The following is a 21,948-nucleotide window of genomic DNA, read 5'->3' on the forward strand; positions in this document are numbered from 1 at the left end:
ATTAAAAACTGAATAGAATAGAAGCCTTTATTTGTCACATATACAGTACAGTACAGTGAAATTATTTCTTCACGTATCCCAAATTTGTTTCCCAAAGTTGAGGTCAAAGCACAGGATCAGCCATGATGCAGCACCCCTGGAGCAGGGAGGGTTAGGGGCCTTGTTCAAGGTCCCAGCAGTGGCAGCTTGGCCGGTCTGGGGCTTGAACCCCAATCCTCCAACCAACAACCCAGAGTTTTAACCATTTGAGCCAAAATATTCAGAGCTGTTAATAATAAGCCTATACATATTTCGTGGTGTAAAGTGTCATTAGTGCATCTGATCTCTCTCTGCTTCCATATTTATGTGTTGGTTTGAACATTTGATAGATTTGATAGTCTGAAGTGATGTTATGTTATCTTCTGACTCCATTTTATCCAAACTATGTATTTCTTAAGCATCTGTGGCAAGCTGCACGAGACAAGCACTCACTCATCCCGATTCATTTTAATAGTGGTCTTAATGGACACCATCTAGGTAGAGACACATCTCCTACACGGAGCAAACCATCATTGAGTTAACCCGCAGAATATCTGAGATGCAGTACTTTGTTTTTGTGCATTGTATCTGTCAGTCATTTATTTGCTGCTTCCAAAACAAAAAGTGTTTATATTAGCTTATTATATCGATAAGAATACATCTAAAAATATTGTATTACTAATTATTGTATCTTATTCAGGTTTTATGAATGTCTTCCTTTATTTCTATATTATCAATTGAATCATTTAAACAACTTTGTGTGTTTATGTCATTTGTAATAACGTGTAAAGCAGTTTGAGCTGCTGTTAATATTCATAATAAAGGCATTATATGCTAATGCTATATAGCAATGAAAATCATGAATAATTTAATGTAAAAACATTGAAACAAACTTGCTTTAAAAATACAAAAAGTGTTCCAAAAATCAGTGTACATTACTACTGTTGCTGTCATGCCAATTAAGACACGGATGAATGTTAATTATATATTGGTATATATTAAACGTCACTGATTTATGACGTTCGTTTGTGCGCAATTTGCGTAAGATGCGTAAGAAAACAGAAACCGTAGTGGAATTGTAGAATGTCGCAGACTTTGGACCAGAAGTGTCCAGTGAGGTTTTGGAATAGCCAGAATTTGGCCAGCTCGTGGTCCAGGAGTTTTAGAAGCACGAATCCCGCACAGGACAGGGCTGCGTGGATGAAGTAGCGCAGAGACACCTGGTCTCCGAAATTGCGCTGCGCCGCGGCGGCCTGCAGCACCGCCACAGAGATGTGAGCACCGAGGGCCAACTCAAAGCCGCGCTCATGCAGTAGGGCCAGCGCGTAGCTCGCCACAGAGCACACCTCCACAGCCACTGCGTAACGAGCGGACCAGCCGTGCGTAATGACGCGACACCACACCGGCACCCAGGCGAATATGGGCAGTGTGAACCACTGGTCCAGGACCGAGGGAGCGCGACGTAGGGTGGCCAGACGCGCCCACTGGACCGGTCCGTACGCGATGGCCATAAGCGCGAACACGTCCTTCGCGTAAGCAGCGCGGGGATCCTTCATCCTCCGGGTCAGCCAGTAAACACCTACTATAATATACCCCACGTTCACGAGACAGTTAAACGGCATGGCCAGAAAGGCAGGAAGCTGGTCCACTCTCTTCTCGGCGTAGTGATCATAGGACATGTCCACCAGCACATTGTCGAAAATGTCAGTGTTCGCCAAAGCAATGCAGAGAAAGAAGGGCAGCAAAACATGCACGACTGCTGACATTGTCAGTAAAACCCTAATTTCAGATCAAATAAAAGCACACAGACAAAAACATAAAGCTTTGAGGAACAACAAACCACTTCCCAACATTCAGTGTACTGCGCATGCGCGTAGAAAGTCACTTCTATCTGAACATGAGGAAAATATTTACTAGTATTGGAAGCTCTAAAGTTCAAGGTCACGATAGTACTGTAAATGCTGATTTTACGGGGGAAAAAAAGCAAATGCGTTTTACAGATATAATTGCTGAAAATATTTGGAAAAAAATAAATAAATAAAAAAAGCTCAGGTAACTTGGATAGAAACAAATAAACTGACACAGCTACACCTTCTACACGATTTGACGCATTTTAGTGTCTTTTATTTTGACAGATATATCCCGGATGTAACCCAAAGCTGAGGTCTGCTGGCAAATCAAATAAAAATGTATTGAATTACTTAACACTATAATATACATTTATTTATTTATTTATTTATTTATTTATTTTTACATAAAAACATTTATTATTACATTAAAAAGCAGTGCTGCTGCATTCGAGTCAAACACAGACTTTTTAGTTATGAGGTTTAAAGCCTATTACTGCCACCTGGTGGCCACAAAAAATACAGCGTTGTCTTTATACTGGAGTGAAATGGTGTAGTTCAGTATGAAATATAGAAAATATTGTGAATATATTCAACAAAATATGAAAGTGAATAGACCCAACTATCACTGTGAAATTTGTTATAAGTTAGTGGTGGCTAAGATTTTCAATATCTGAACTGGTAAGCTGTCTCTGTTGGGCCTTTTCAGCCGGACACAGGGTACTAAACTGTGCTCACTCTCTACTTAGACCTCAGTGTGCTTTCAGGCTGGAATATACAAAGGCAACTAAATATACAGGGTATATTTTTGTATGAGCTCCACTACATAACTGGACTGTGCCATAGTTTATCATGCCTAACTCGAGAAAATGCATATAATTTTTTATTTTATTTTTTTAAATATGTAATAGTGTGATTACTGTGTGCACATGAAATGTCTTCATCTTCACCGCCTGCATTATCCTGGTCAGCGGCATAGTAAATCATTTTCAGTGGCACTAATTTGTCATGTTTAGTACTCAACAAACTGTTATTTGCATTGTGTAAAAAGAATGCCATTTGACAGAAAACCTGTATGGGTGGTTTCGAGAGCCAGCTGAAGTAATAACAGATAACTAAGAAGAATGGGAGGAGATAAACCCATGGAGTCTGACAAGACAGTTCCTTAACCAGTAAAGAAGGAAACTGGAGAGAGAAAAAGAGATTTAGTAAAGTCAGACACCACAGGAACGACAGACACGGTAAGAAGGGGTTTGTTTATTTTCTAATAATTAAGTTAGAAACACAAATGTTTAGAACACAAATGTTTAGAACATTATTACACAAAAAGGTTATTATAAATTTAAATGATATACTTTAGAAATCAATGCATTATGCACTAAAGAGTGGCTCAACCACATCACTGAGCAATAATTGGCTAATACTAAAAATTAATCATACTAAGAGGATAAGCTTCACTGATTTTTTTTTGTGCCTTTATATTTAGATGACTGAAGAAAGACCATCCAGCAGCATATCTGTGCTTCACTCTATGCTGAACAGACTGAAGTCTTCGGAAAGGCCCCAAGGTTCATCTCATGTCACAGCACAACACTGTAGATACTCAAAGGAGACGAACCAGTGTGGCAGTGTATTTATCGCAGAGTCAGACAAACCGGAGTGGAATTTTGCGGAGTCAAATCCTTCAGAATTCTCAGTCAAACCTGAAAGGCAAAACGATTCTGATGTACATTCAGAATATTTCACCCGGAGGACAGGCTTTCAAGAGTCCAGTCCTACTACTAACATATTTCTCAAAAGCAGACCACCAGCTAATTTCTCGCACAATTTCAGACACGATGCCAGGCAAGATTTACAGCCCCGTGAGAGAAATCTCTCATGGGAAAAAATGAAAGAAGAGCAAACATCACAAGCTGAGTCCTCATCCAGCATTCTGAAGAATAATCCTCCTCGTGGTCTATTTATTCACAACCCAACAGGATCCTCCTTCTTAAACTCAGAACCTAGGTTTTTCGAAGGAGCAAATGTGCCAGCAGAGTATGAAATAATGAAGCAACCTCGCTGGACTGAGAACACAGTAAGTCTGTGAGTTCACTCTGCAGTATAATACTGCACTTATTACAGTCTATAGAAATTTGAAATGAAATTAATTTGGATTTTTTAAATTGTGGGGGGAAAGTGGGAAAAGCAACATGACTCTTAATTTCTATGGCTTCTAACCAAATACATAAATCATTAATTAGGTTACGGCTGTGGAAAACGCAGAGCCTCCACCCCTCCCTCCTAAACAGAGGAATCTTAACAGGATGCATGTCCAATTACAAAGGCAAGTATCTATATATAAATATATACACCCTCTGTTCCAAAAGCAGAAACTGATACTTAGCCCTGTAACGGTAAATTGAATTATCGAGAACAAAGTGCAATAGAGCACAGATCTAGTAACACTCATTAGCAGGCAATTATTAAATATAGCAAACACAATGCATACAACAAGACAAAGAGAGGGAGACAATGTATATAGTCAAAATATAATTGTAGCACTAAAATGAAATCAATACAACAAATATGATAGTTAACAGGAGAAATGCTGACTTGTAAAGGTTTAAAACCTTTCTGAAATGTTTTAATGAACAAGCAATTAGCATTTAGCATGTGTGTGTGTGTGTGTGTGTGAGTGTGTGTGTTTTGTTGTTATATCAACATAAATAACCCCTAGTTGTCCTGCCAAGAGAGACAGCCTAATTACATCGGCATTAGCTTTTAGCTTACCTCTAGTAAACTAGCATGCATTTTTACACATATACATAATTGGAAATGAAGATTCCTATTATTGATTTGCAATTTTCTGATTTGTATTGGTTTGCAAGTGATCCTGTAAAATACACAATGACAAACAAAACCTGTTTGTATATCACTACAGGTTCTGAAATATATTTAGCTAAGCTTGTTTAGCACACAACTTCTGAGAGATATCAAAAACATTATCCATGTTATTTTAGCACACAGGTTCTGAGGGATATCAGCAATGTTAGCTAAGCTTGTTTAGCATGCAGGTTTTGAGGGATATCAGTAATGTTAGCTAAGCTTGTTTAGCATGCAGGTTTTGAGGGATATCAGTAATGTTAGCTAAGCTTGTTTAGCACAGAGGTTCTGAGGAATGTCACAATCATTAGCTAAGCTACTTCAGCACCCAGGTCCTGAGGGATATCAGTAATGTTAGCTAAGCTAGTTTAGCACACCGGTTCTGGGAGTTGTTAATAACATTAGCTAAGCAACTTTAGCACACAGGTTCTGTGGGATATCACTAATGTTAGCTATGCTACTTTAGCACAGAGGGTCAGAGGGATATCCTTTACATCAGCTATGCTAGTCTAGCACTTAAGTTCTGTAGGGAGAATTTGCATATTAAATGAGACAAGTTGAAGCTGCATGTAACACTCCTGGAATTTTGCTGGAAATACAGAGATCTATTGCTCTTTATTACATTCTTAAATGAAACTACAATCCACCAAAAAAATCCCTTGTTGCTATAACTACAGGAAAAATTTCAGCAAACAGTCAGTCAACATTTTCAGACGTACATGTACCTAATAATATTCTTGCAGCTATGCAGATGATTATCAACGGTTACACCTTAAATCATTCAGTCGGTCACCCTTTCATATCAGTTCATCTGACGCTGTGACCAGCATTATACAACCTGAGATAGCCAAACCGATGAAAGTTTGATGGAAGATGGAATGGGATAAAATACCATTCGGATGTCATACACCAAAGCAATGGGTTATGAAATGTCAAAAAAAAAATAATAATGAAAATAACGCATCTTGTTAATGCATTAACCATGTGCTATCTATGCCATTTTGTTTTATTTTATAAGAGGTAAATAGATTTTTTTCTTCGAACTCACGCCAAGTGTCTTCATCGTAGGCATACTACATTTCCAGTTTGGTAGCATTCAAACATTCCTATGAAAGCAGCTGATTCATTACTGTATGCACGTTCGGTGTGTGGTTCTTCAGTGAACATTTTAGAATTGCAGAGTATTTTAGGAGTGTCATGTAACAACACATTTCTGTACAATTTGTAGTTGTCAGCTGGGTGTAATTACAGCTCTGGTCTACTTATTACAAGCTTTTGAGTTTAAATCCCAGGACAGCATCACAGTCAGGCCCTTAGCCTTGTATCATGGCAAACCTTGTGCTGTGACCCCAGCTTCCTAACAAGCTAGAATTTCACTGTACTGCATTTTATATGCAAGAATAAAGCCCTAGTGCACCGTTACCAACCCACAGTTGATTATTTTCCAATAATAGCACATCCCAAAGTGTTTTATTCCTCTTATACCACAGCAGTGAGCCCCACTTAAAATACTGATTTATTAAAAAGCAAAACATCTTTTTATAGTTTATGGTTACATTTAATATTCTATGCAACACAGATAATTTATTGTAATATTCTCATTATTGCTTGCATTATAATGAGTATAAACAGTCACTGAATTATTTAATGTCCCTGGAGACTCCTTCCAAAATTCTGCTTGAAGTAAACATCAAAATATCAACCGTTACACATGATATTAAACTAAGTTTATATCAAGGTGCCAGCCATACAGGTTTCTGATTACTACTGTTTGAGCTGCTGTTATAGCAAATGAATAAACTCTTTCTGACTGATCAGAATCGAGAATTCAGCAGCTTTAAGACAAATGCTATCAGATCTTCTTTTTCTAACATTAACCTTCCTGCTAGGTATCAAATCTACTGTTAATACACTTTAAGAAATGCCACTGTATGCATTAGTACTGATGTGCTGATTTTCATCTGGTTTATCCTTCTCATTTTGACTGGAATTTAATCCACAGGCCATGCCCATTAGTACCTTTAATGACTTTTTAGGTAAACTGTGATTGCTGTGAGAGATTTGAGACTTGTCCTTCTTTATTCCCATTAATATACCCCCTTATCATATCATGTTTCAAAGTGCATTTGTTGCCATTTTAGTTTGTGATAATATCTACATTAAAAAAAGCACTGTAAAAACTAGACTGCATTTATGTGAGTAACTCAGTTTGTAATGGAGTTGGTAATTTAATGTCGGTTTACAAGGGACTGATCTGTTGTTTATGACTATAGCTGCTTGCTGACATTATACTGAAATTGTCAGGAATCAAACTCTGATATGTAATGTTTTCACAACAGGACGTTTACGCTAAAGGATTTCAAATTGGACCTCGAGCCCATCAACTTGCTGGAGGAGATTTGTACAGGAGAAGAATGGGCAAAATTCCTGCCTGTTAAAGATTCCCCACCTGAAACAGATGCCAAAGCCTACTCGCAGACAGAGGATTCTCATGATTCAAATGATGATATCGGATCTCAGAATGCGGTCATGAAGCCGGACCTATCAGCAGACAAAGAGCAGTCAGAGATCCCTTCTAGGCCAGCCAGTATTACTGACAGTCAGGTGGACAGGGTAATCCAGGTCAGAGATGAAACATCAGATGCTGCTCTTCTCAAAACACCAGTAAGACATATTATAGAACCACAAAGGATATCTGATGAGCCAGAATATGAACAATTTAAAGGTGATGAAAATGACCTTGTGGTAAGATATGCGTATGATAAAAATGACCTGAAGAAGGACACACCACTTGATTTGTCTGTTGTCAAGGTGAGGCACAGTGTAAAGAGTGAAACTTTTTAATGTATAAAAATACAAACAATTATTGTAATTATTGCAATTATAAGAATTCACAGTGAATAAAGTATTCTAGCATAAACACACCCCTTTGTCTTTTCCAAAGCCGTCAAGAGTACTTGACAATTCTGCTCTGAAGAGTCGAATCCAGCTGAGCAAAAAAAGAAAACATCGACCACCAGGAAAGAGAAAAAAGGGTGAAACACTCAGAATTATAAATCAGTAGAAATAGATGTGATATGCATTTATAGGTGTGTGTGTGTGTGAAGGTGACTGGAGCTTGGAATAATGGAACACTAATGAATTTCTTTCTCTCTGCACATTTCAGGAAATAAACAAATGGCCTCCCCAGAGCCCTTTCAGTCCTCCCCTTCTTCACATGCTCCTTTCTTTGCCTCCTCTAAATTTTATACTTTACCATGTTCAGAATCTAACACACATGAATATTCCCAAACAGCTGCACCTGGTAATGGGAAGGTGAGTGCATCCACATCTGATCAGTCTGTCTCTCTGATATAAAAAAATTACTGATAAAAATGCAAATTCATCGTTGATAAAAAATAAAAACTAAAAAAAAAATCATTATTTATTTTCACTTTTTTCCCCAAGGCACTTCTGCAAAGGATATCAGAAACACCAGAATTTTACAGCAATGATCATGACATTAAAGAAGTATCTATGATTTATAAAAATGATCAGCCGTCAAACAAGGCAAATTTGATGGAGGTGCCCCTTGATTTTTCTGCTGTCAAGGTGAGTAGTAAATTGTGTTGTAATGTTTCTTCATTTGCATGTAAGATAATGTTTATTTGTGATGGAAATAGGTTGTATAAGGAATAGATATATGAGAAAATTGACGGTACTTAATATTCACTGATTAGCCATGTTTATTGATGAGAAGATACAAATCATAGTATTATCACGGCGTAAGAAATACACTGTTATATGTATTTCTTCCTATCTTTTACAGTCCTCAGGACTTCTTGATAATTCTGCTCTGAAAAATCGAATCCAGCTGAGCAAAAAAAGAAAACATCGACCACCAGGAAAAAGAAAAAATGGTGAGAAATGAATTTAGAACAAAACAGCAGTGGGGTAAAATAACATGCTATAATAAAGTTTGGAACTGAAGCCTGCAAAATGACCAGTTAAATAAAATTTTCACTCTTTCCATATTTCAGAAAATACCAAAACGAAGTTTCCCTTTATAAACTTAAATCGGCAACGCAATACGTCTGCAGAGTCCTTTCAGCCTCACCCTTCTTCAAATCCTTCTGTCTTCACCTCCACTGCATTTCATAATGATACCAATGGTTCCCACACAGCTGTTCCTGGTAATGAGAAGGTCAGTGAATTTAGATCTCATCAACCTAGCAGCTTGGATACTCGACATTCCCAGAGACTATTAAATTCCCATAGACTACAACATTCCCAGAGAAAAATTCCCTCTGTCTATATTTTGCCAGAAACCACACAGAGATCTTGAACAACTGGCACTAGTTTCAATAAACTGTGTAATTACTGTATTTAGGCATGAATGTTGCATGCATTTAGATCATATCAACCTGGCAGCCTGGATACTGTGAATTCTCAGACGCTATTAAATTCCCAGCAGTCTGAAAAATTCCCTCTCTTAACATGCACCTTCTTACAGATAAATGCCTGATTACCAAATAACTTGTAATTCAGTATATTATTAAGTGATCAGATATTCATAATTAATCTTGTTTTTCTTCCTGTTCCTGACTCTACAGCCAAAGATAAAAGACAGACTCTTGAAACCCAAGCTATGGAAGATAAAGAGCTAATTCATCTGTGGAGATTGTAACAGGAACCAGACTCAAGCGGGTCCCGATTATACATGTAACCTACAGCTGTAAAAATATAAATACTGTTTATATAACTTTTTTTGTATTTACAAACTAAAATAGTGAAACATTTGGGCCAAAATAAATGTACAGCGTTCCCAAATGTAGTTGAATAGCTAAGACATGTCTGGTGTATGAGGTATGCTAATTGAATTTTGTCCAGGAGCAGGTAGGTTAATTAGGCTTGTTACTTGCTAACAAGAGTGTTAAGTTTACGGTATAGCTACTTGCTTAGCTGCATTTATTTAAATCATCACACACTTGGCTTAAAGGGCATTATTTGGTTCAGTAAGTCGTTTAAACATTCAAGAATTGTAGAATAAGTACAGACTGACATAAATTTTTCATCGGAATCCCTACTAATATTTATTTCTGGCTTCAACCTCTGGGCCACAGCACCTATGTAACTGAGAGGTTTGTACAACATGGCAAGAAACTATTTACTGAGGAAGACAGCTTTAAAAAATGTTTTTTTTTGCCTTATGTCAATTTCCATTTTATTTTTATAGCACTTTCAACGACAGACAATGTCACAAAGCATTTTCAGAAATCCAGATGTACAAGATTAAGATCCATAATGAGCAAAATAGAGGTGACAATGACAAGGAAAAATTCCTGAGACTTCATGAGGAAGTAACCTAGAGAGACTCAAAAGAAGAACCCAATCTCGTTTGGGTGACACTGAATAATATATGAGATAATATTCATTTACAGTATACAGCTGTAGAAGAGTTGTTACATATACACATACAGCTCTGGAAAAAAATAAGAGACCACTGCAAAAATAATCAGTTTTTTTTTCTTACAGGTGCATGTATTGGTGAGATGAACAGTTTTGTTTCATTTTTTGTGAACTGCTGACAATATTTCTCCTAAATTCAAAATATAACTATTGTTATTTAGAGTGTATATTTAAAGGAAATGACAACACATCAAAATAACCCAAGATCTTGGGTTATTTTGATGTGTTTGCAGAGCTTTAATAACTCAAATAAAACAAAATGCAAATAATTTGTAAACAAATTGTGTTAATGCTTTGGCTAAATAACATTAAGAAATCAGTATTTGGTGGAATAACCCCGAACATGCATGCGTTTTAACTCCATGCTCTCCACCAGTTTTTCACACGGCTGCTGGGTAACTTTATACCACTCTTTTTGCAAAAAAGCAAACAGCTCAGCTTTGCTTAATGGTTTGTGACCATCCATCTTCCTCTTGATGACATTCCAGAGGGTTTCAATAGGGTTCAAATCTGGAGATTGGGCAGTGGTCTCTTATTTATATATAACAGTGTTTTATATGGTGCCAGAAACCACACAGAGATTGTGAACAACTGGAGCTGGTTTCAAGAAAGTGTGTAATTACTGTATTTAGGCATGCATGTTGCACAAGCCTAAACTTAACTTAAACGTAAATATGTCTTATTTTGTGGTAAAGAGGATATTTGTGTAAGCTCCTTTTTTTGGCCAAGCTGTTTGTTTTAATGCAATACATGATCAAAATATGCTCCATATTATCAAATGGCTGTAATAATATGTACAGCAAACATGTATATAATATATTACTCAACAAACAAAGGAGATGTATTATATGAAGACCATTAGCTCTGTTTTGTGGTATACCTGATCATTCTTGATCATATTTCAATGCACAATTTGTGTTTTTGTTAAATCGTTCATTGGAATTGTTCAAAAGATAAAAAAAATAATTCCTGGACATGCACCCACATATCTATATGCACAATACAACATTTCTCAGCCTAATCACTGCAGAAATGTCATTTTTCTTTCTCACAGCTACTGAGACTGAAAAGCATTTGCATTGCGAATGTCAAACTCCTTAAGGACAACTGCGTGAATTCTTCTCTTTTTTAAAGAACTCATTATGGGACAAAAGAAGAAATAACTACGCTACCAATATGCTCAACATTATATTGTAAAGTTATAACTCAGCTACTAAAATCACAGGGCAAAAAAAATGATCCGTTTTTGTCACTCGTCATTCCGCATGCAGCACCGCAGGACTTATTGTCACTTCCCTAACTCATGCATTCATCTGGGAAACCAATAGGAGACTGACTAGTTGTTGGATTTCTCCTTACATTGGGGAGACACTGCAACAGCAATGGACATAACATGAATGACATCTTTGTTTGCACTGCAGGCTCTTGGTATGAGAGCTTCTACATGAGATCATCTACACTCTTTGGAGCCCATGGAATCGATGTCATGTACATCAATGATTTAAAATGTCACAAGGTTTTACATTCTACAGCCCCAGAATTACTTTGATTGCATAGCTGACAGGAAGGCAATGGCAACTCTGCTGCAATGTGGTGAGCAGAAAAGCATCACTTTGAACCTCGAGGCGGATGTGTTACAACAGCAGAAGACCACATCAGATTTCTCTCCTGTCAGCCAAGAACAGGAATCAGGTTACGTCTCGCCATCACTGGTCAGTTGATTATTGACAAAAAGATCAGGCAACATTTTTCCAATCTGCAGCTGTCTAGTTTGTGTCCACAGTAGCCTCAGATTCCTGTTCTTGGCTGACAGGAGTGGTCTTATGCTGCGGTTTTTTATAGTCCAGCTGGTCAAAGGATCGATGTGTTGTACATTTTAAGATGCTTTTCAGCCCACCACAGATGTAAAGAGTGGTTTATTGAGTATCACTTCCTGTCAGCTTGAACCAGTCTAATCTTTCCAGCCTCAGAATCACCATTATGCCTAAACTCTAGTGACTTTTGGGCATCCCAAGAGATGAGCCCTTTCTGAATTACAAAAACCATAATCATATTTGTTTTATTTAATACAAGGATACTTTTACATGTATATGAGTGCACTATTTATTTATGAAATATGACTGCTTTGACTCATTTGTGTTGCTTTGATATGATATATTTACTAGAGCAGATTACACATACTATAGATTACACAAGTGGTTGATCACATATACTAAAACATCCAACTTTTAAACCACGGTCTTATTGCAAGTTGGATTTACAGCATTGAATTGCCACAGCTTACTAAGGTGTTTTACAGTTCCCCATGATTCAAATTACAAATTTCCCAAGATTCATATCCTCCAAGTACATTTTTAAGCCATTTTATGATCTCCAGAAGATCCACATCATAGTGGAACAAATTTTCAGGCATTGGGATGGGATTTTTTCCAAATCTGTTCATCTTAAAATGATCAAACACATTGATTTAGAAAATATAGTGGAAATGAGGGAATAGTGAACCAACAGATTCAGGTGAAGCCTACACACACTTCTGCTACAATGCTTTTTTTCTCTACAATCTTTCCAAACTAATTTTATTCCAACACCTGCAATGTCTTCAAAAGTCTTACCATTTTATGTAATAGTATGATTTTTTTATACACATGCAACAAAAAATAGCTACCTAATAAAGTACCTAAAGCAAGAGTTAAAATAACAATTTAACTCAGTATCAGTAATGCTCATGTTAACACACTTAAATGAAGTAATAGCTCATAAAGCCTTGAACCCTGTTTCAAATATTTTTAAAGATTGTACTAATATGATTTCTATCACTAAATTGCTAAATAGTGGTACTACTTGTGTAATTGTGGATATTCAAATGTCTACTCACAGTGCTACTTTATGCTTTAAGTTACTTTGGTCTTCTATTGCTATAGGCCTGAAAATGACCATGCAGATATTACACCTGACACTGAAGCGTTTAAATACAGGGTGTCCGAAAAGTAATAGGGCAATTACCAAAACAATAAGCAGTTTCAGGATTGAATTTCATTACTGTACTTATTAATCAGAAGGTATTTATTAATGTTGTATAACAGCAGCTATTCTTTCTATAGCATCTATAGTAGGCTAATCTATGAAAAGTTGGTTAATCCATGTAAACGGTTATGTGTGTAATAGTAGATATGTTAATTTAGCATCTTTGGAAGTAGTCTCCAGTGGTGATTTCTAGTCAGAGGTACAGCTGTATACTTTAGGTTTTCCTCAGATTTTAGAGAGGGAGTGCTGATAAAGAGAGTGTAAGTGACAGCAGGAGAAAATATGCAATTTTCTAATTAAAAGAAATTTTAGAAATCGCTGATTATTTTCCTATAACATCATGCCGTGCTTTGATTTATTCCTAGTATCAAATCTGAATAGCTTTGTTTCTGAAGTTATGATTACTCTGTAGAAGTAGTAGCAAACTTTGGAAGGTTATTAGCAGTCAGTCGTTGTACTTTTTAAGTTTAGATTATTTCATTTGCTAAGACAGGTATTACCAGCATCAAACAGACAGGATCTTTACTGTGAAGTTTTTGTTTTGTGAACACAATATTCTACACACGCTGTATCAGTCAAAAGTTAGGACTCATGGCCTTAAAAAGGTTTTTGTTTTAACCTAAATATTTGTCTTTAGGAAAATCCAGACTACTACAAAGAATTTAAAATAGAAGATTTTGTTTTGTTTAACAATCTTTGGTCACTGCACAACTGCATATACTCTATGTTGTTGCATAGCTTTAATGAATTGGCATATATAGTAAATTGTTGATTGTTGAGTGTAAATTATTAGCATTTTCTTCTGCTTGGATGTGAAATCTCTGCTTTATTACTAATAGGACACCTCGTATATTAAAATCAGTACTAGAATGTGATACCTTACAGCTATTTACAGTGCATATTTATATTAAGCTACAAGTGAATTTGTGCGGGGTGTTTAATTGTTACTGGACAAGGTTCCAAAGATGTTGTTAACCATACTGGCCGATAGAAAAAGCCCCCGAGTCATTAGAGAATTTGTCTTCTGGTCTGATTGACAGCTGGCTTTGATCTCGGGTCCGGTACATGCCACTGTTGTAGGAGAGTGATTTTTCAATGTGTGAGTCTGACACCTAGAGCAAAAGAAGAAAAACAGTAGTTGATTTTGGTCAAATTGGAAAAAAAATTAAAAATGATAGGAATCTCTAAGGAAAAAAAACAAACCTCTTCAAATTTCCTTGCTTTGTACAGATCAGCTCCTTTCAGGAAATTCAGAAGAATGATATCACAAAGGACAGCCCCCTACAAACAGTATCCATATAAAAAGCGCATTAATTGAAGTCAGTAATATATAAACACAATCCACAATTTTATAAGACAAAATAACATTATAAATCTGGACAAAACAAAACACAATTAAAATTTATTTTATGCTGTTCATACACACTGTCATTTTCCATTATGATTGTTGTTAACGAACTAATACACTTGAAGCATCTTCTGTTGTGAATCTAAGATTTGTGTTGGTTACCGAAAGTTCTGAAACTGCTACTGAAGGATCTAAGCCGCATGACGTTTAACAAAAAAGGCAAAGGTTGTGTAATGAATTATTTTATTTTATTTCACCTCTCTGAACCTTTGAGGTGATGTGTAACACCTGTGAGCCACATGCCGAGATTTTCCATAGTGAAGATAATAGTGATCTAATTTCCTTTTACATCTTAGAGTTTGTTTTTCTTCTCCTTTTAAAAGCATAGCCCACTCCTGTGTATATAATATTGCCTGTTAGCCTTGTTTGCATCAAATTAGTGGATCCTGATGTTGAAAGGAACTACTGGTTCTGGTACTGGTTGTTTTGGAAAACCTGGAGACTTCTAAATATAAAAGAAAGTTTTTGTCCAACTTTAGATCTGTGAGGGTTGAGTTGGATTCTTTTGCATATGCTACAAGAGTGCTCCACATACATGGATCTGCAAAAATCTGTATTTTCACATTCCCATTTTCCTGTAACACAGATGCGTATTAATTTTCCAAGTACAAGAATTCCAGCACAAAAGCTTGCCTTTCAAACCTCTTGCTAGCACCACAGGTGATTTTCACAATGCACACATGCAGACTTCCCATTTATCCAGTGTGTCCCTATTAAAATGAAGGCCATCCTTACATCTGCATGCTCGGAAAAAGTGAATTCCAGAGTAAGAAAGCATGGGTCTCCTTGCTCAATTTTAATCGTTGCCACATGCTGGTCTGTTTGCTCTCTTCATCCTCAATTTATTTTTTTCAATGATTCTAGCCATGACTTCAGAGATGCCAATAAATATGCTTTGGCTATAGTGTACAAATTTTGACAGCTTGCTATGTAGACATGGAAGATGCATGAAAACTATACTTTTCTTCTCTGTAAGCTAAATCAGCCCCCCAAAAAATAAAATTCAGCTGGCAGAAAAGCTGAAGGTAAAAGGTATCAGTGGTGCTTGCATTGTGTTCACAGAAGCAGAGATTAATATTTCACTGGTGTTAATGTTTTGCTGGTGAGTAAAAATGAAGCTAATTTTCTAAAGCATTTTAATAGGCTGTTCATTTTACATTGCAATCCTGCCTTGCAACCAGGACAGGCTCCGAATCCATCACACCCCTGATCTGGATAAACGCACTTGATGAAGTCAAATGAATGAATGAATGAATGAATGAATGAATGAATGAATGAATGAATGAATGAATGAAACAAATTTTACAGCATATTATTAAACAGACAGAGTCTCCACAAAACACCAGTAAAGTCTAATACCATAACACAAAATTGGATCCAGCAACAAACGCTGAAACAATTCTGATAAATAATATTAAAAATCTCAATAATTAAAATGTAACTGAATTATTAGGATGCACAAATATGTACTAAATACTCAAATGAACACATACTTACCACACCCACAGAAGTGAAGGCAGCCACCATATTGATTAGAGTTGGGATCATATTAAATTTCCCAGCCTGCAAAAATGGCCGAAAATTGTGTGAATTGAAGGCTTATTCACTTTTACACACACACACACACACACACACACACACACACACACATACATATATTCACCCAGAATTTATTTATGGAAACACTGAGCCAATTTCTTGGAAACTCACATCTCCGTTGACCATCACATCAAAACGGATAGCGACTGCCTTCAGCAGAGTGCGGTACTCCGTCCCGTTCTCCATCTTAAAGTACTTTGCAAACCTTAAAGCAAACATTTTTGTAAGTAAAATCCAAGTCCACCCTTAAAGTTTCACTAAGACTAATTGTTTCACTGAGACATGACCCACATGACTACACCATTTACAAGTGATTTTTATAAAGGAGACTAAGGTGCATTCCATCTCAGTTTATACACACCTAAAGTTGTATCCTGGCGATACACTGGTTTTCTCAGACATGGCATCCAGACGAGTAAAGGAGTATGCAGGCTTACAGTCGTCTTCTGATCTATCCAGATCACACACCCAGGCTATCTTTATGCCTATCACACCACCCTAAGAGGTAGGTAGGTAGGAAGAAAGAAAGAAAGAAAGAAAGAAAGAAAGAAAGAAAGAAAGAAAGAAAGAAAGAAAGAAAAAAAGAAAAAAAGAAAGAATATTTAATTCCAATGAAAACCCTTTCCCTTTCCTCAAACAAGACTATTGTAGTTCACACTGAGCACATTTGCTGTGGTCCGGATCTGAGTGTGATTGTACTCGGCGCTCCCTGCAGCATTGGTCACACTTGATTCTATCAAACCTGGGAGAGATTTTGTGCAGTATGTCACCTTGTCTCGTTTGTGTCCCACAACATTCCCCTGGCACTCATGGTACATGTGTGTTACGGAAAGTAATGATGTCATCATTGTCTAAAGCACATGACCAGGTTGCTTTACTTCCTGAACAAGTTCAGACCTGAGTACGAGTTGTGTTCACATTCATGGGAAACTTGTTGCAGTTCCAGTGCAACCAATCTTAGACAACCTTCTTTAGGTAATCTCGGGTTCGGGACCTCTGAGCACTTCCTGGTCCACATGACAGCTTACACATTACCAATTTTTTTTTTATTTTTCAGACTAAACTGCCAGTGTGAAAGCCTGCTATGTATGCCACATGAGTTGCTTCAAAGGAAAATTAAACGTTAGCTTCCCTGTTATGACTTTGGGTTTCGGTATACTTACAGTGTCAGAAAAAAAATTAAATAGAATATAAATTATTATTTCCATTATAGTTCTAGGAATACTTTGAAAGGCAACAAACTCCTCCTTTAACGTTAAATACACTGTACAACTGTACAAACATCTGCATGACAGGAAACAGGGAAGAGAATGCAGACTCACTTTATTAGCCAGTGTGGTGAAGTTCTGATGGCTAAAGCGGATCACATCTCCCACCTTGAATATAGGGCAGTAAGTGTTTTGTTCAAAGTCGAAATTGCATTTCTTTATATAACTGCTGTTGATGTTGGGTAAGAAGTTTCCTCTGTGGGAGAAAGAGAGAGATACCGTGAGAGACACTGCAGGAATATGTGTGCAGGAGACAATAAAAAAAATTGTTAGGAAATGTAGAGGATAAGATTTTATTATATTTTCACTCTTACAGATGCACCAATCCAAACCTGCCTATTTTTGATACAATACTGATGTCAGGGATGTAACTGGATCTGATTTTTTTACATCTAGACCATGAACAAGCCAGGTGCTGCTAAGTGATGCAGGACACCACAGACATGATATCAGCAAGTGGTATGAGACAATTTGTGTCCAACTGCTGTATTCACACAGGGTCATGGGTCCATCTTATTTATGAGAAGATGCCATGACAAAAGCCTACAGCTCTTGTGGTAATCACTACTTCAGGAATTAAACTTTTTACTAAAATGCATGTTGCATGCATGTTCAAAATGATCACAGTATCAATTCTTCTCAACATTAAATATTTTACAGATGTTACCTGTTATTGCTAAATTCAAAATACTTCATTGGATTGACTGGAAAACATTAGCAACCTAATACTAATTGGTATTAGCCCGATACTAATAGTATTAGCAACACAATACTAATACACTGTTTCAGACTGATATTAGCCACACTATGGATTTTATTAGATTAGTACATCCCTACTTATAACTACAACTACAACCAGCACTACCACTACTACTACCACCACTATTACATCAACCACTACGGTGACTATTTAATTATCACTACTAATTCTACTGCTACTGCTATGACTACTACTGCTACTACTACAACCACCACCACTACTAGAACAACAACTACTACTACTACTACTATACTAATACTACTTCTGGTACCAGAACCACCACTACTGCCACCACAATCCCCACCAATATTACTACTACTACTACTACTAGTGGTGAAAATTAAGTAGTAGTAATAATAATAATAATCATAATAATAATCATAATAATAATAATAATAATAATAATAATAATAATAACAACAATAATAATAATAATAATAATAATAATAATAAATTGGGTCTGACAATATTATTATCAAAAGCATGATGCACATTTGCACATTTCGAGTCCTCACTTTGTGAAGTTGAAGCGGGGAAAGCGAATGCTATTCTTGATAAATATGGTGAAGTTCTCAACCTCCATCATAGGCTTTCTAAGAAACAAAAAAATCAATTTATCCACACATTATAGTTAGACAAGGTAAAAAATCAACACATACTAATGCTACTGCCATTCATTACAAAACAACATTTAATGTGCTAGACAATATCTGGACTCATCAAGCCAGTCGTAGCATACTTACATTGGGACGTCATCTATCTCCGCAGGACACCATCCTCTGATCTGACATGTCTTCATAGAACCATAGTTCACACACTTTCCTGTTAACAAACCTGGCAGGCAAATACAGTATGTAGATGTCAGTAGGTGTACACACACACACACACACACAATTAACAAACCTAGCAGACATGTATGTGTCAGTACACACACACATTCACACACACACACACACACACACATACATGTAAAAAGTTCAGTTTGAATGGTTCAGAATTAAGACATCTTACCGTTTGAGCCTGGCTTTGACATTAATTTTGTGCAGTTGTCATCATGTTCACATTTAAATTTTCCCTCACTCTAAAACACACACATGCACATACAGAAAGCATTACATTAAGACACAAAACATATCAAGACTATTGTCAGGTGTGTGTTATGATAAAAAGTATTGCTAACCTCAGGACACAAGCCCTGCACCTGGTTCTCTGTGGTGATGAGTTTAGTAATGATGCAAAACACTGAGGCTCCCTGGAGGATAAAACACACACAGACACACATACAAACCTCAGTGTACATACAGTACTTTCATCTGGCAAGATGAAAAAGGGTTATACTATCACACACTACAAAAGGAGTATTTAGAATAATTAAACTATACATTTCCCTTGAATCGAAGATAAAAAGAGAATGCTTCTTTACACCATTAGACTACTTTTTGTATTACCATTCAGTAAAGTAATGCAATTATATAGAAAACATCCCAAAACAATGGAATCAATTCAAATTGTTTTATATTCTCAATGTTTGTGTTTTTTCCCACTTTGACCCCTTTCACCAGGCCAAATTGGCTAAACTGTTAGCATATTCCGGACCTGTGAAGGTGTGACAAAGTCAGCAACATCCATGGTTTTATTGTGGTGCTCGCCAAATCCTTTAACTTTAGTCATCACTGATGATTCGATAGCAGTGTCTCTTTCTTGATAGGCCTTCTCATACAAAAATACCCAACTATCAGGAAGAAGAAGAAGAAGAAGAAGAAGAAGAGAAGGAGCAGAGAGAGAGAGCAAGAGAGAGAGAGAGAAACAAGAGATGGGAAGTGTGAAAAAAGAGCTGCATTAATTTGAATCCATCTTGAAGTATGTGCACTATCCATTAAGCTACACAAGACTCTTTGAGCTATGAATGAACTAAGTAATTCTTAATCATGTTAAAATGTTAGAAATGAGCTTTCTATGTACTTTCTGTCTTTTTGACTAAAGCAGACATTTTTAAATTAGCAGTATCATCTGGTCATAGAATTAAGTTAAGCATTGGGGAAGTCAGTGGTGCAGTGTCATGGATAATGCACACACACACACACACACACACACACTTGTTATTTTAGCTTTAACCATACTCTATGTCGATCATTACTAAAATAAATAAACAAATAATTAAAAACAATTTTTTTACTTCTTTTGTGAGTGAAGTTAAACCATATTACACACCTATTCAATCATCCACACTGTAAATACATTTGCAATACATCTTAACTGCTTCAACATCATCCCATCTTGAAAAAATAAATAAATAAATAAATAATTAAATAGCCTTACCCAACAAAGTAAGAGATTATGAGCAGCTGAACAACTCGGTTGATGATGCCGATGGTCCAGCTCTTCACCACCACAGACTTTGTCGTCTCATAAGTGAAGAAATCTTTTATACAGCCCCACATCTTTCACACACCAGTGTAAAAACAATACACTACACTGTTGTGAACCAGTGTCTTTTCCTTTGATATTAAAGAGCAAAACGGTAAAATCCAGATCACTGAGTTTTAAGTGTAAGTCCAAGTCATGAAACTTTTACCATGGGAAAGGAAAACCATTTACCATTAAGAAAAAAATTTCCTCATCAGTATCATTTGATACTGACACCAAGACAAAAACCCGGAGTAAGACGGAGAGCTGTTTGCGTCTTGTGGGTCTTCTTTCAGTGTGCTGCAGATCCTCCCTCCCTCTAGCACTTTCTTTATATTCCCCTCCTCTTTTCTCAACCTGACAAGCAAGCCTATGCTTACACAACATGCTAAATTGGTCAAGAAAAAAAAAAATCAATAATCAGTAAGTGGCTTAATAGCAACCAATTAGGAATTAAGTCACAAGATGCTTGATATCTCATGCAGGTGTTTGTTATATCATTTAAAATACTGATGAAGTTTGATCATATGTTTCCTAAGCATAAAATAATTGAAGAATTAAGTCATTTAAAAAAATTATATTTTGGCCAATTCCATTCAAATATTATCTGTAGTCTTTTAATTCTGTATTTGATCTGTATTAATAGTTTTTCCTTTTCAATTATTTATTTATTTTACATGTTTCTTCCAGCAATTATCTACATAAGCGAGTGATTTCCATAGACAGTTATATAACAGTTTAACATCCAGAACACAAAACACATCAGTAAAGGCTTGATTTCCTAATAATGCGTATAATCAAAACAGCAAGAACTTTTAACAGTACTACTAAATTACACATTTTATCAGGTATACCTAAAAAGAAAGATCACTTTTAGTTAGATATTTGTACCACAATGTTACCTACATCATCTCTGACAATAGTGCAGCTCTAATTTAAGTCACAGTTTAAATAAAAGTGCTCTTTCTAACACGTTATCATTTCTATGCTCACAACCTATACTGGGACTTATATACTGGATATTTCACATAAATTGATTTTAAAACCTTTTCTAATTGGAAGGGGTCTCCTGTGTCAGCTCTTTGAAGCAGTGAGAGGTCAAACACTTGCTTTAGGTTTTCTGGTTATGTTTCATGGGATAGTTTACAGGATGGTTTCAAGATTTACAGAAAGTTTGAGGCTGATGAGGGGATGATATATATATATATCTATATCTATATATATCTATCTATATATATATATATATATATATATATATATATATATATATATATATATATATATTTTTTTTTTATAGCTGCAATA

The 21,948-nt window shown here is 36.2% G+C and overlaps 3 protein-coding genes across 4 annotated transcripts; 1 reads left to right on the forward strand and 2 right to left on the reverse strand.

The window, feature by feature from the left end:
* Positions 1-86: 86 nt before the first annotated feature.
* tmem187 (transmembrane protein 187) lies at positions 87-1,935 on the reverse strand. The gene has a single exon (XM_058382133.1). It carries the CDS (start codon positions 1,782-1,784, stop codon positions 1,032-1,034), a length of 753 nt encoding a protein of 250 aa, XP_058238116.1. The 5' UTR covers positions 1,785-1,935; the 3' UTR covers positions 87-1,031.
* Positions 1,936-2,112: 177 nt separating this feature from the next.
* si:dkey-9i23.6 (uncharacterized) lies at positions 2,113-10,382 on the forward strand. 2 transcript variants are annotated; one of them, XM_058381854.1, is made up of 10 exons: positions 2,113-3,106; positions 3,352-3,942; positions 4,109-4,191; positions 7,070-7,541; positions 7,675-7,765; positions 7,897-8,045; positions 8,178-8,321; positions 8,539-8,629; positions 8,750-8,913; positions 9,323-10,382. In XM_058381854.1, the coding sequence occupies exons 2-10, from the start codon at positions 3,352-3,354 to the stop codon at positions 9,374-9,376; spliced, it is 1,839 nt and encodes a 612-aa protein (XP_058237837.1). In that variant the 5' UTR covers positions 2,113-3,106; the 3' UTR covers positions 9,377-10,382. The 2 variants fall into 2 exon arrangements, with proteins under 2 accessions (XP_058237837.1, XP_058237847.1); XM_058381864.1 differs by lacking the exon at positions 2,113-3,106 and having other exon boundaries at positions 3,814-3,950.
* A 152-nt stretch (positions 10,383-10,534) lies between these two features.
* Positions 10,535-20,934, reverse strand: p2rx3b (purinergic receptor P2X, ligand-gated ion channel, 3b). The gene is made up of 12 exons (XM_058382060.1): positions 20,557-20,934; positions 19,834-19,969; positions 19,418-19,489; positions 19,249-19,318; positions 18,981-19,071; positions 18,753-18,830; positions 17,532-17,673; positions 16,571-16,707; positions 16,321-16,414; positions 16,108-16,173; positions 14,406-14,483; positions 10,535-14,314 (listed from the first exon to the last, which is right to left on the reverse strand). Exons 1-12 carry the CDS (start codon positions 20,676-20,678, stop codon positions 14,174-14,176), a joined length of 1,227 nt encoding a protein of 408 aa, XP_058238043.1. The 5' UTR covers positions 20,679-20,934; the 3' UTR covers positions 10,535-14,173.
* Positions 20,935-21,948: the final 1,014 nt, after the last annotated feature.

Source organism: Hemibagrus wyckioides, linkage group LG03, assembly GCF_019097595.1.
Source record: "Hemibagrus wyckioides isolate EC202008001 linkage group LG03, SWU_Hwy_1.0, whole genome shotgun sequence".
Taxonomy (NCBI): Eukaryota; Metazoa; Chordata; class Actinopteri; order Siluriformes; family Bagridae; genus Hemibagrus; species Hemibagrus wyckioides.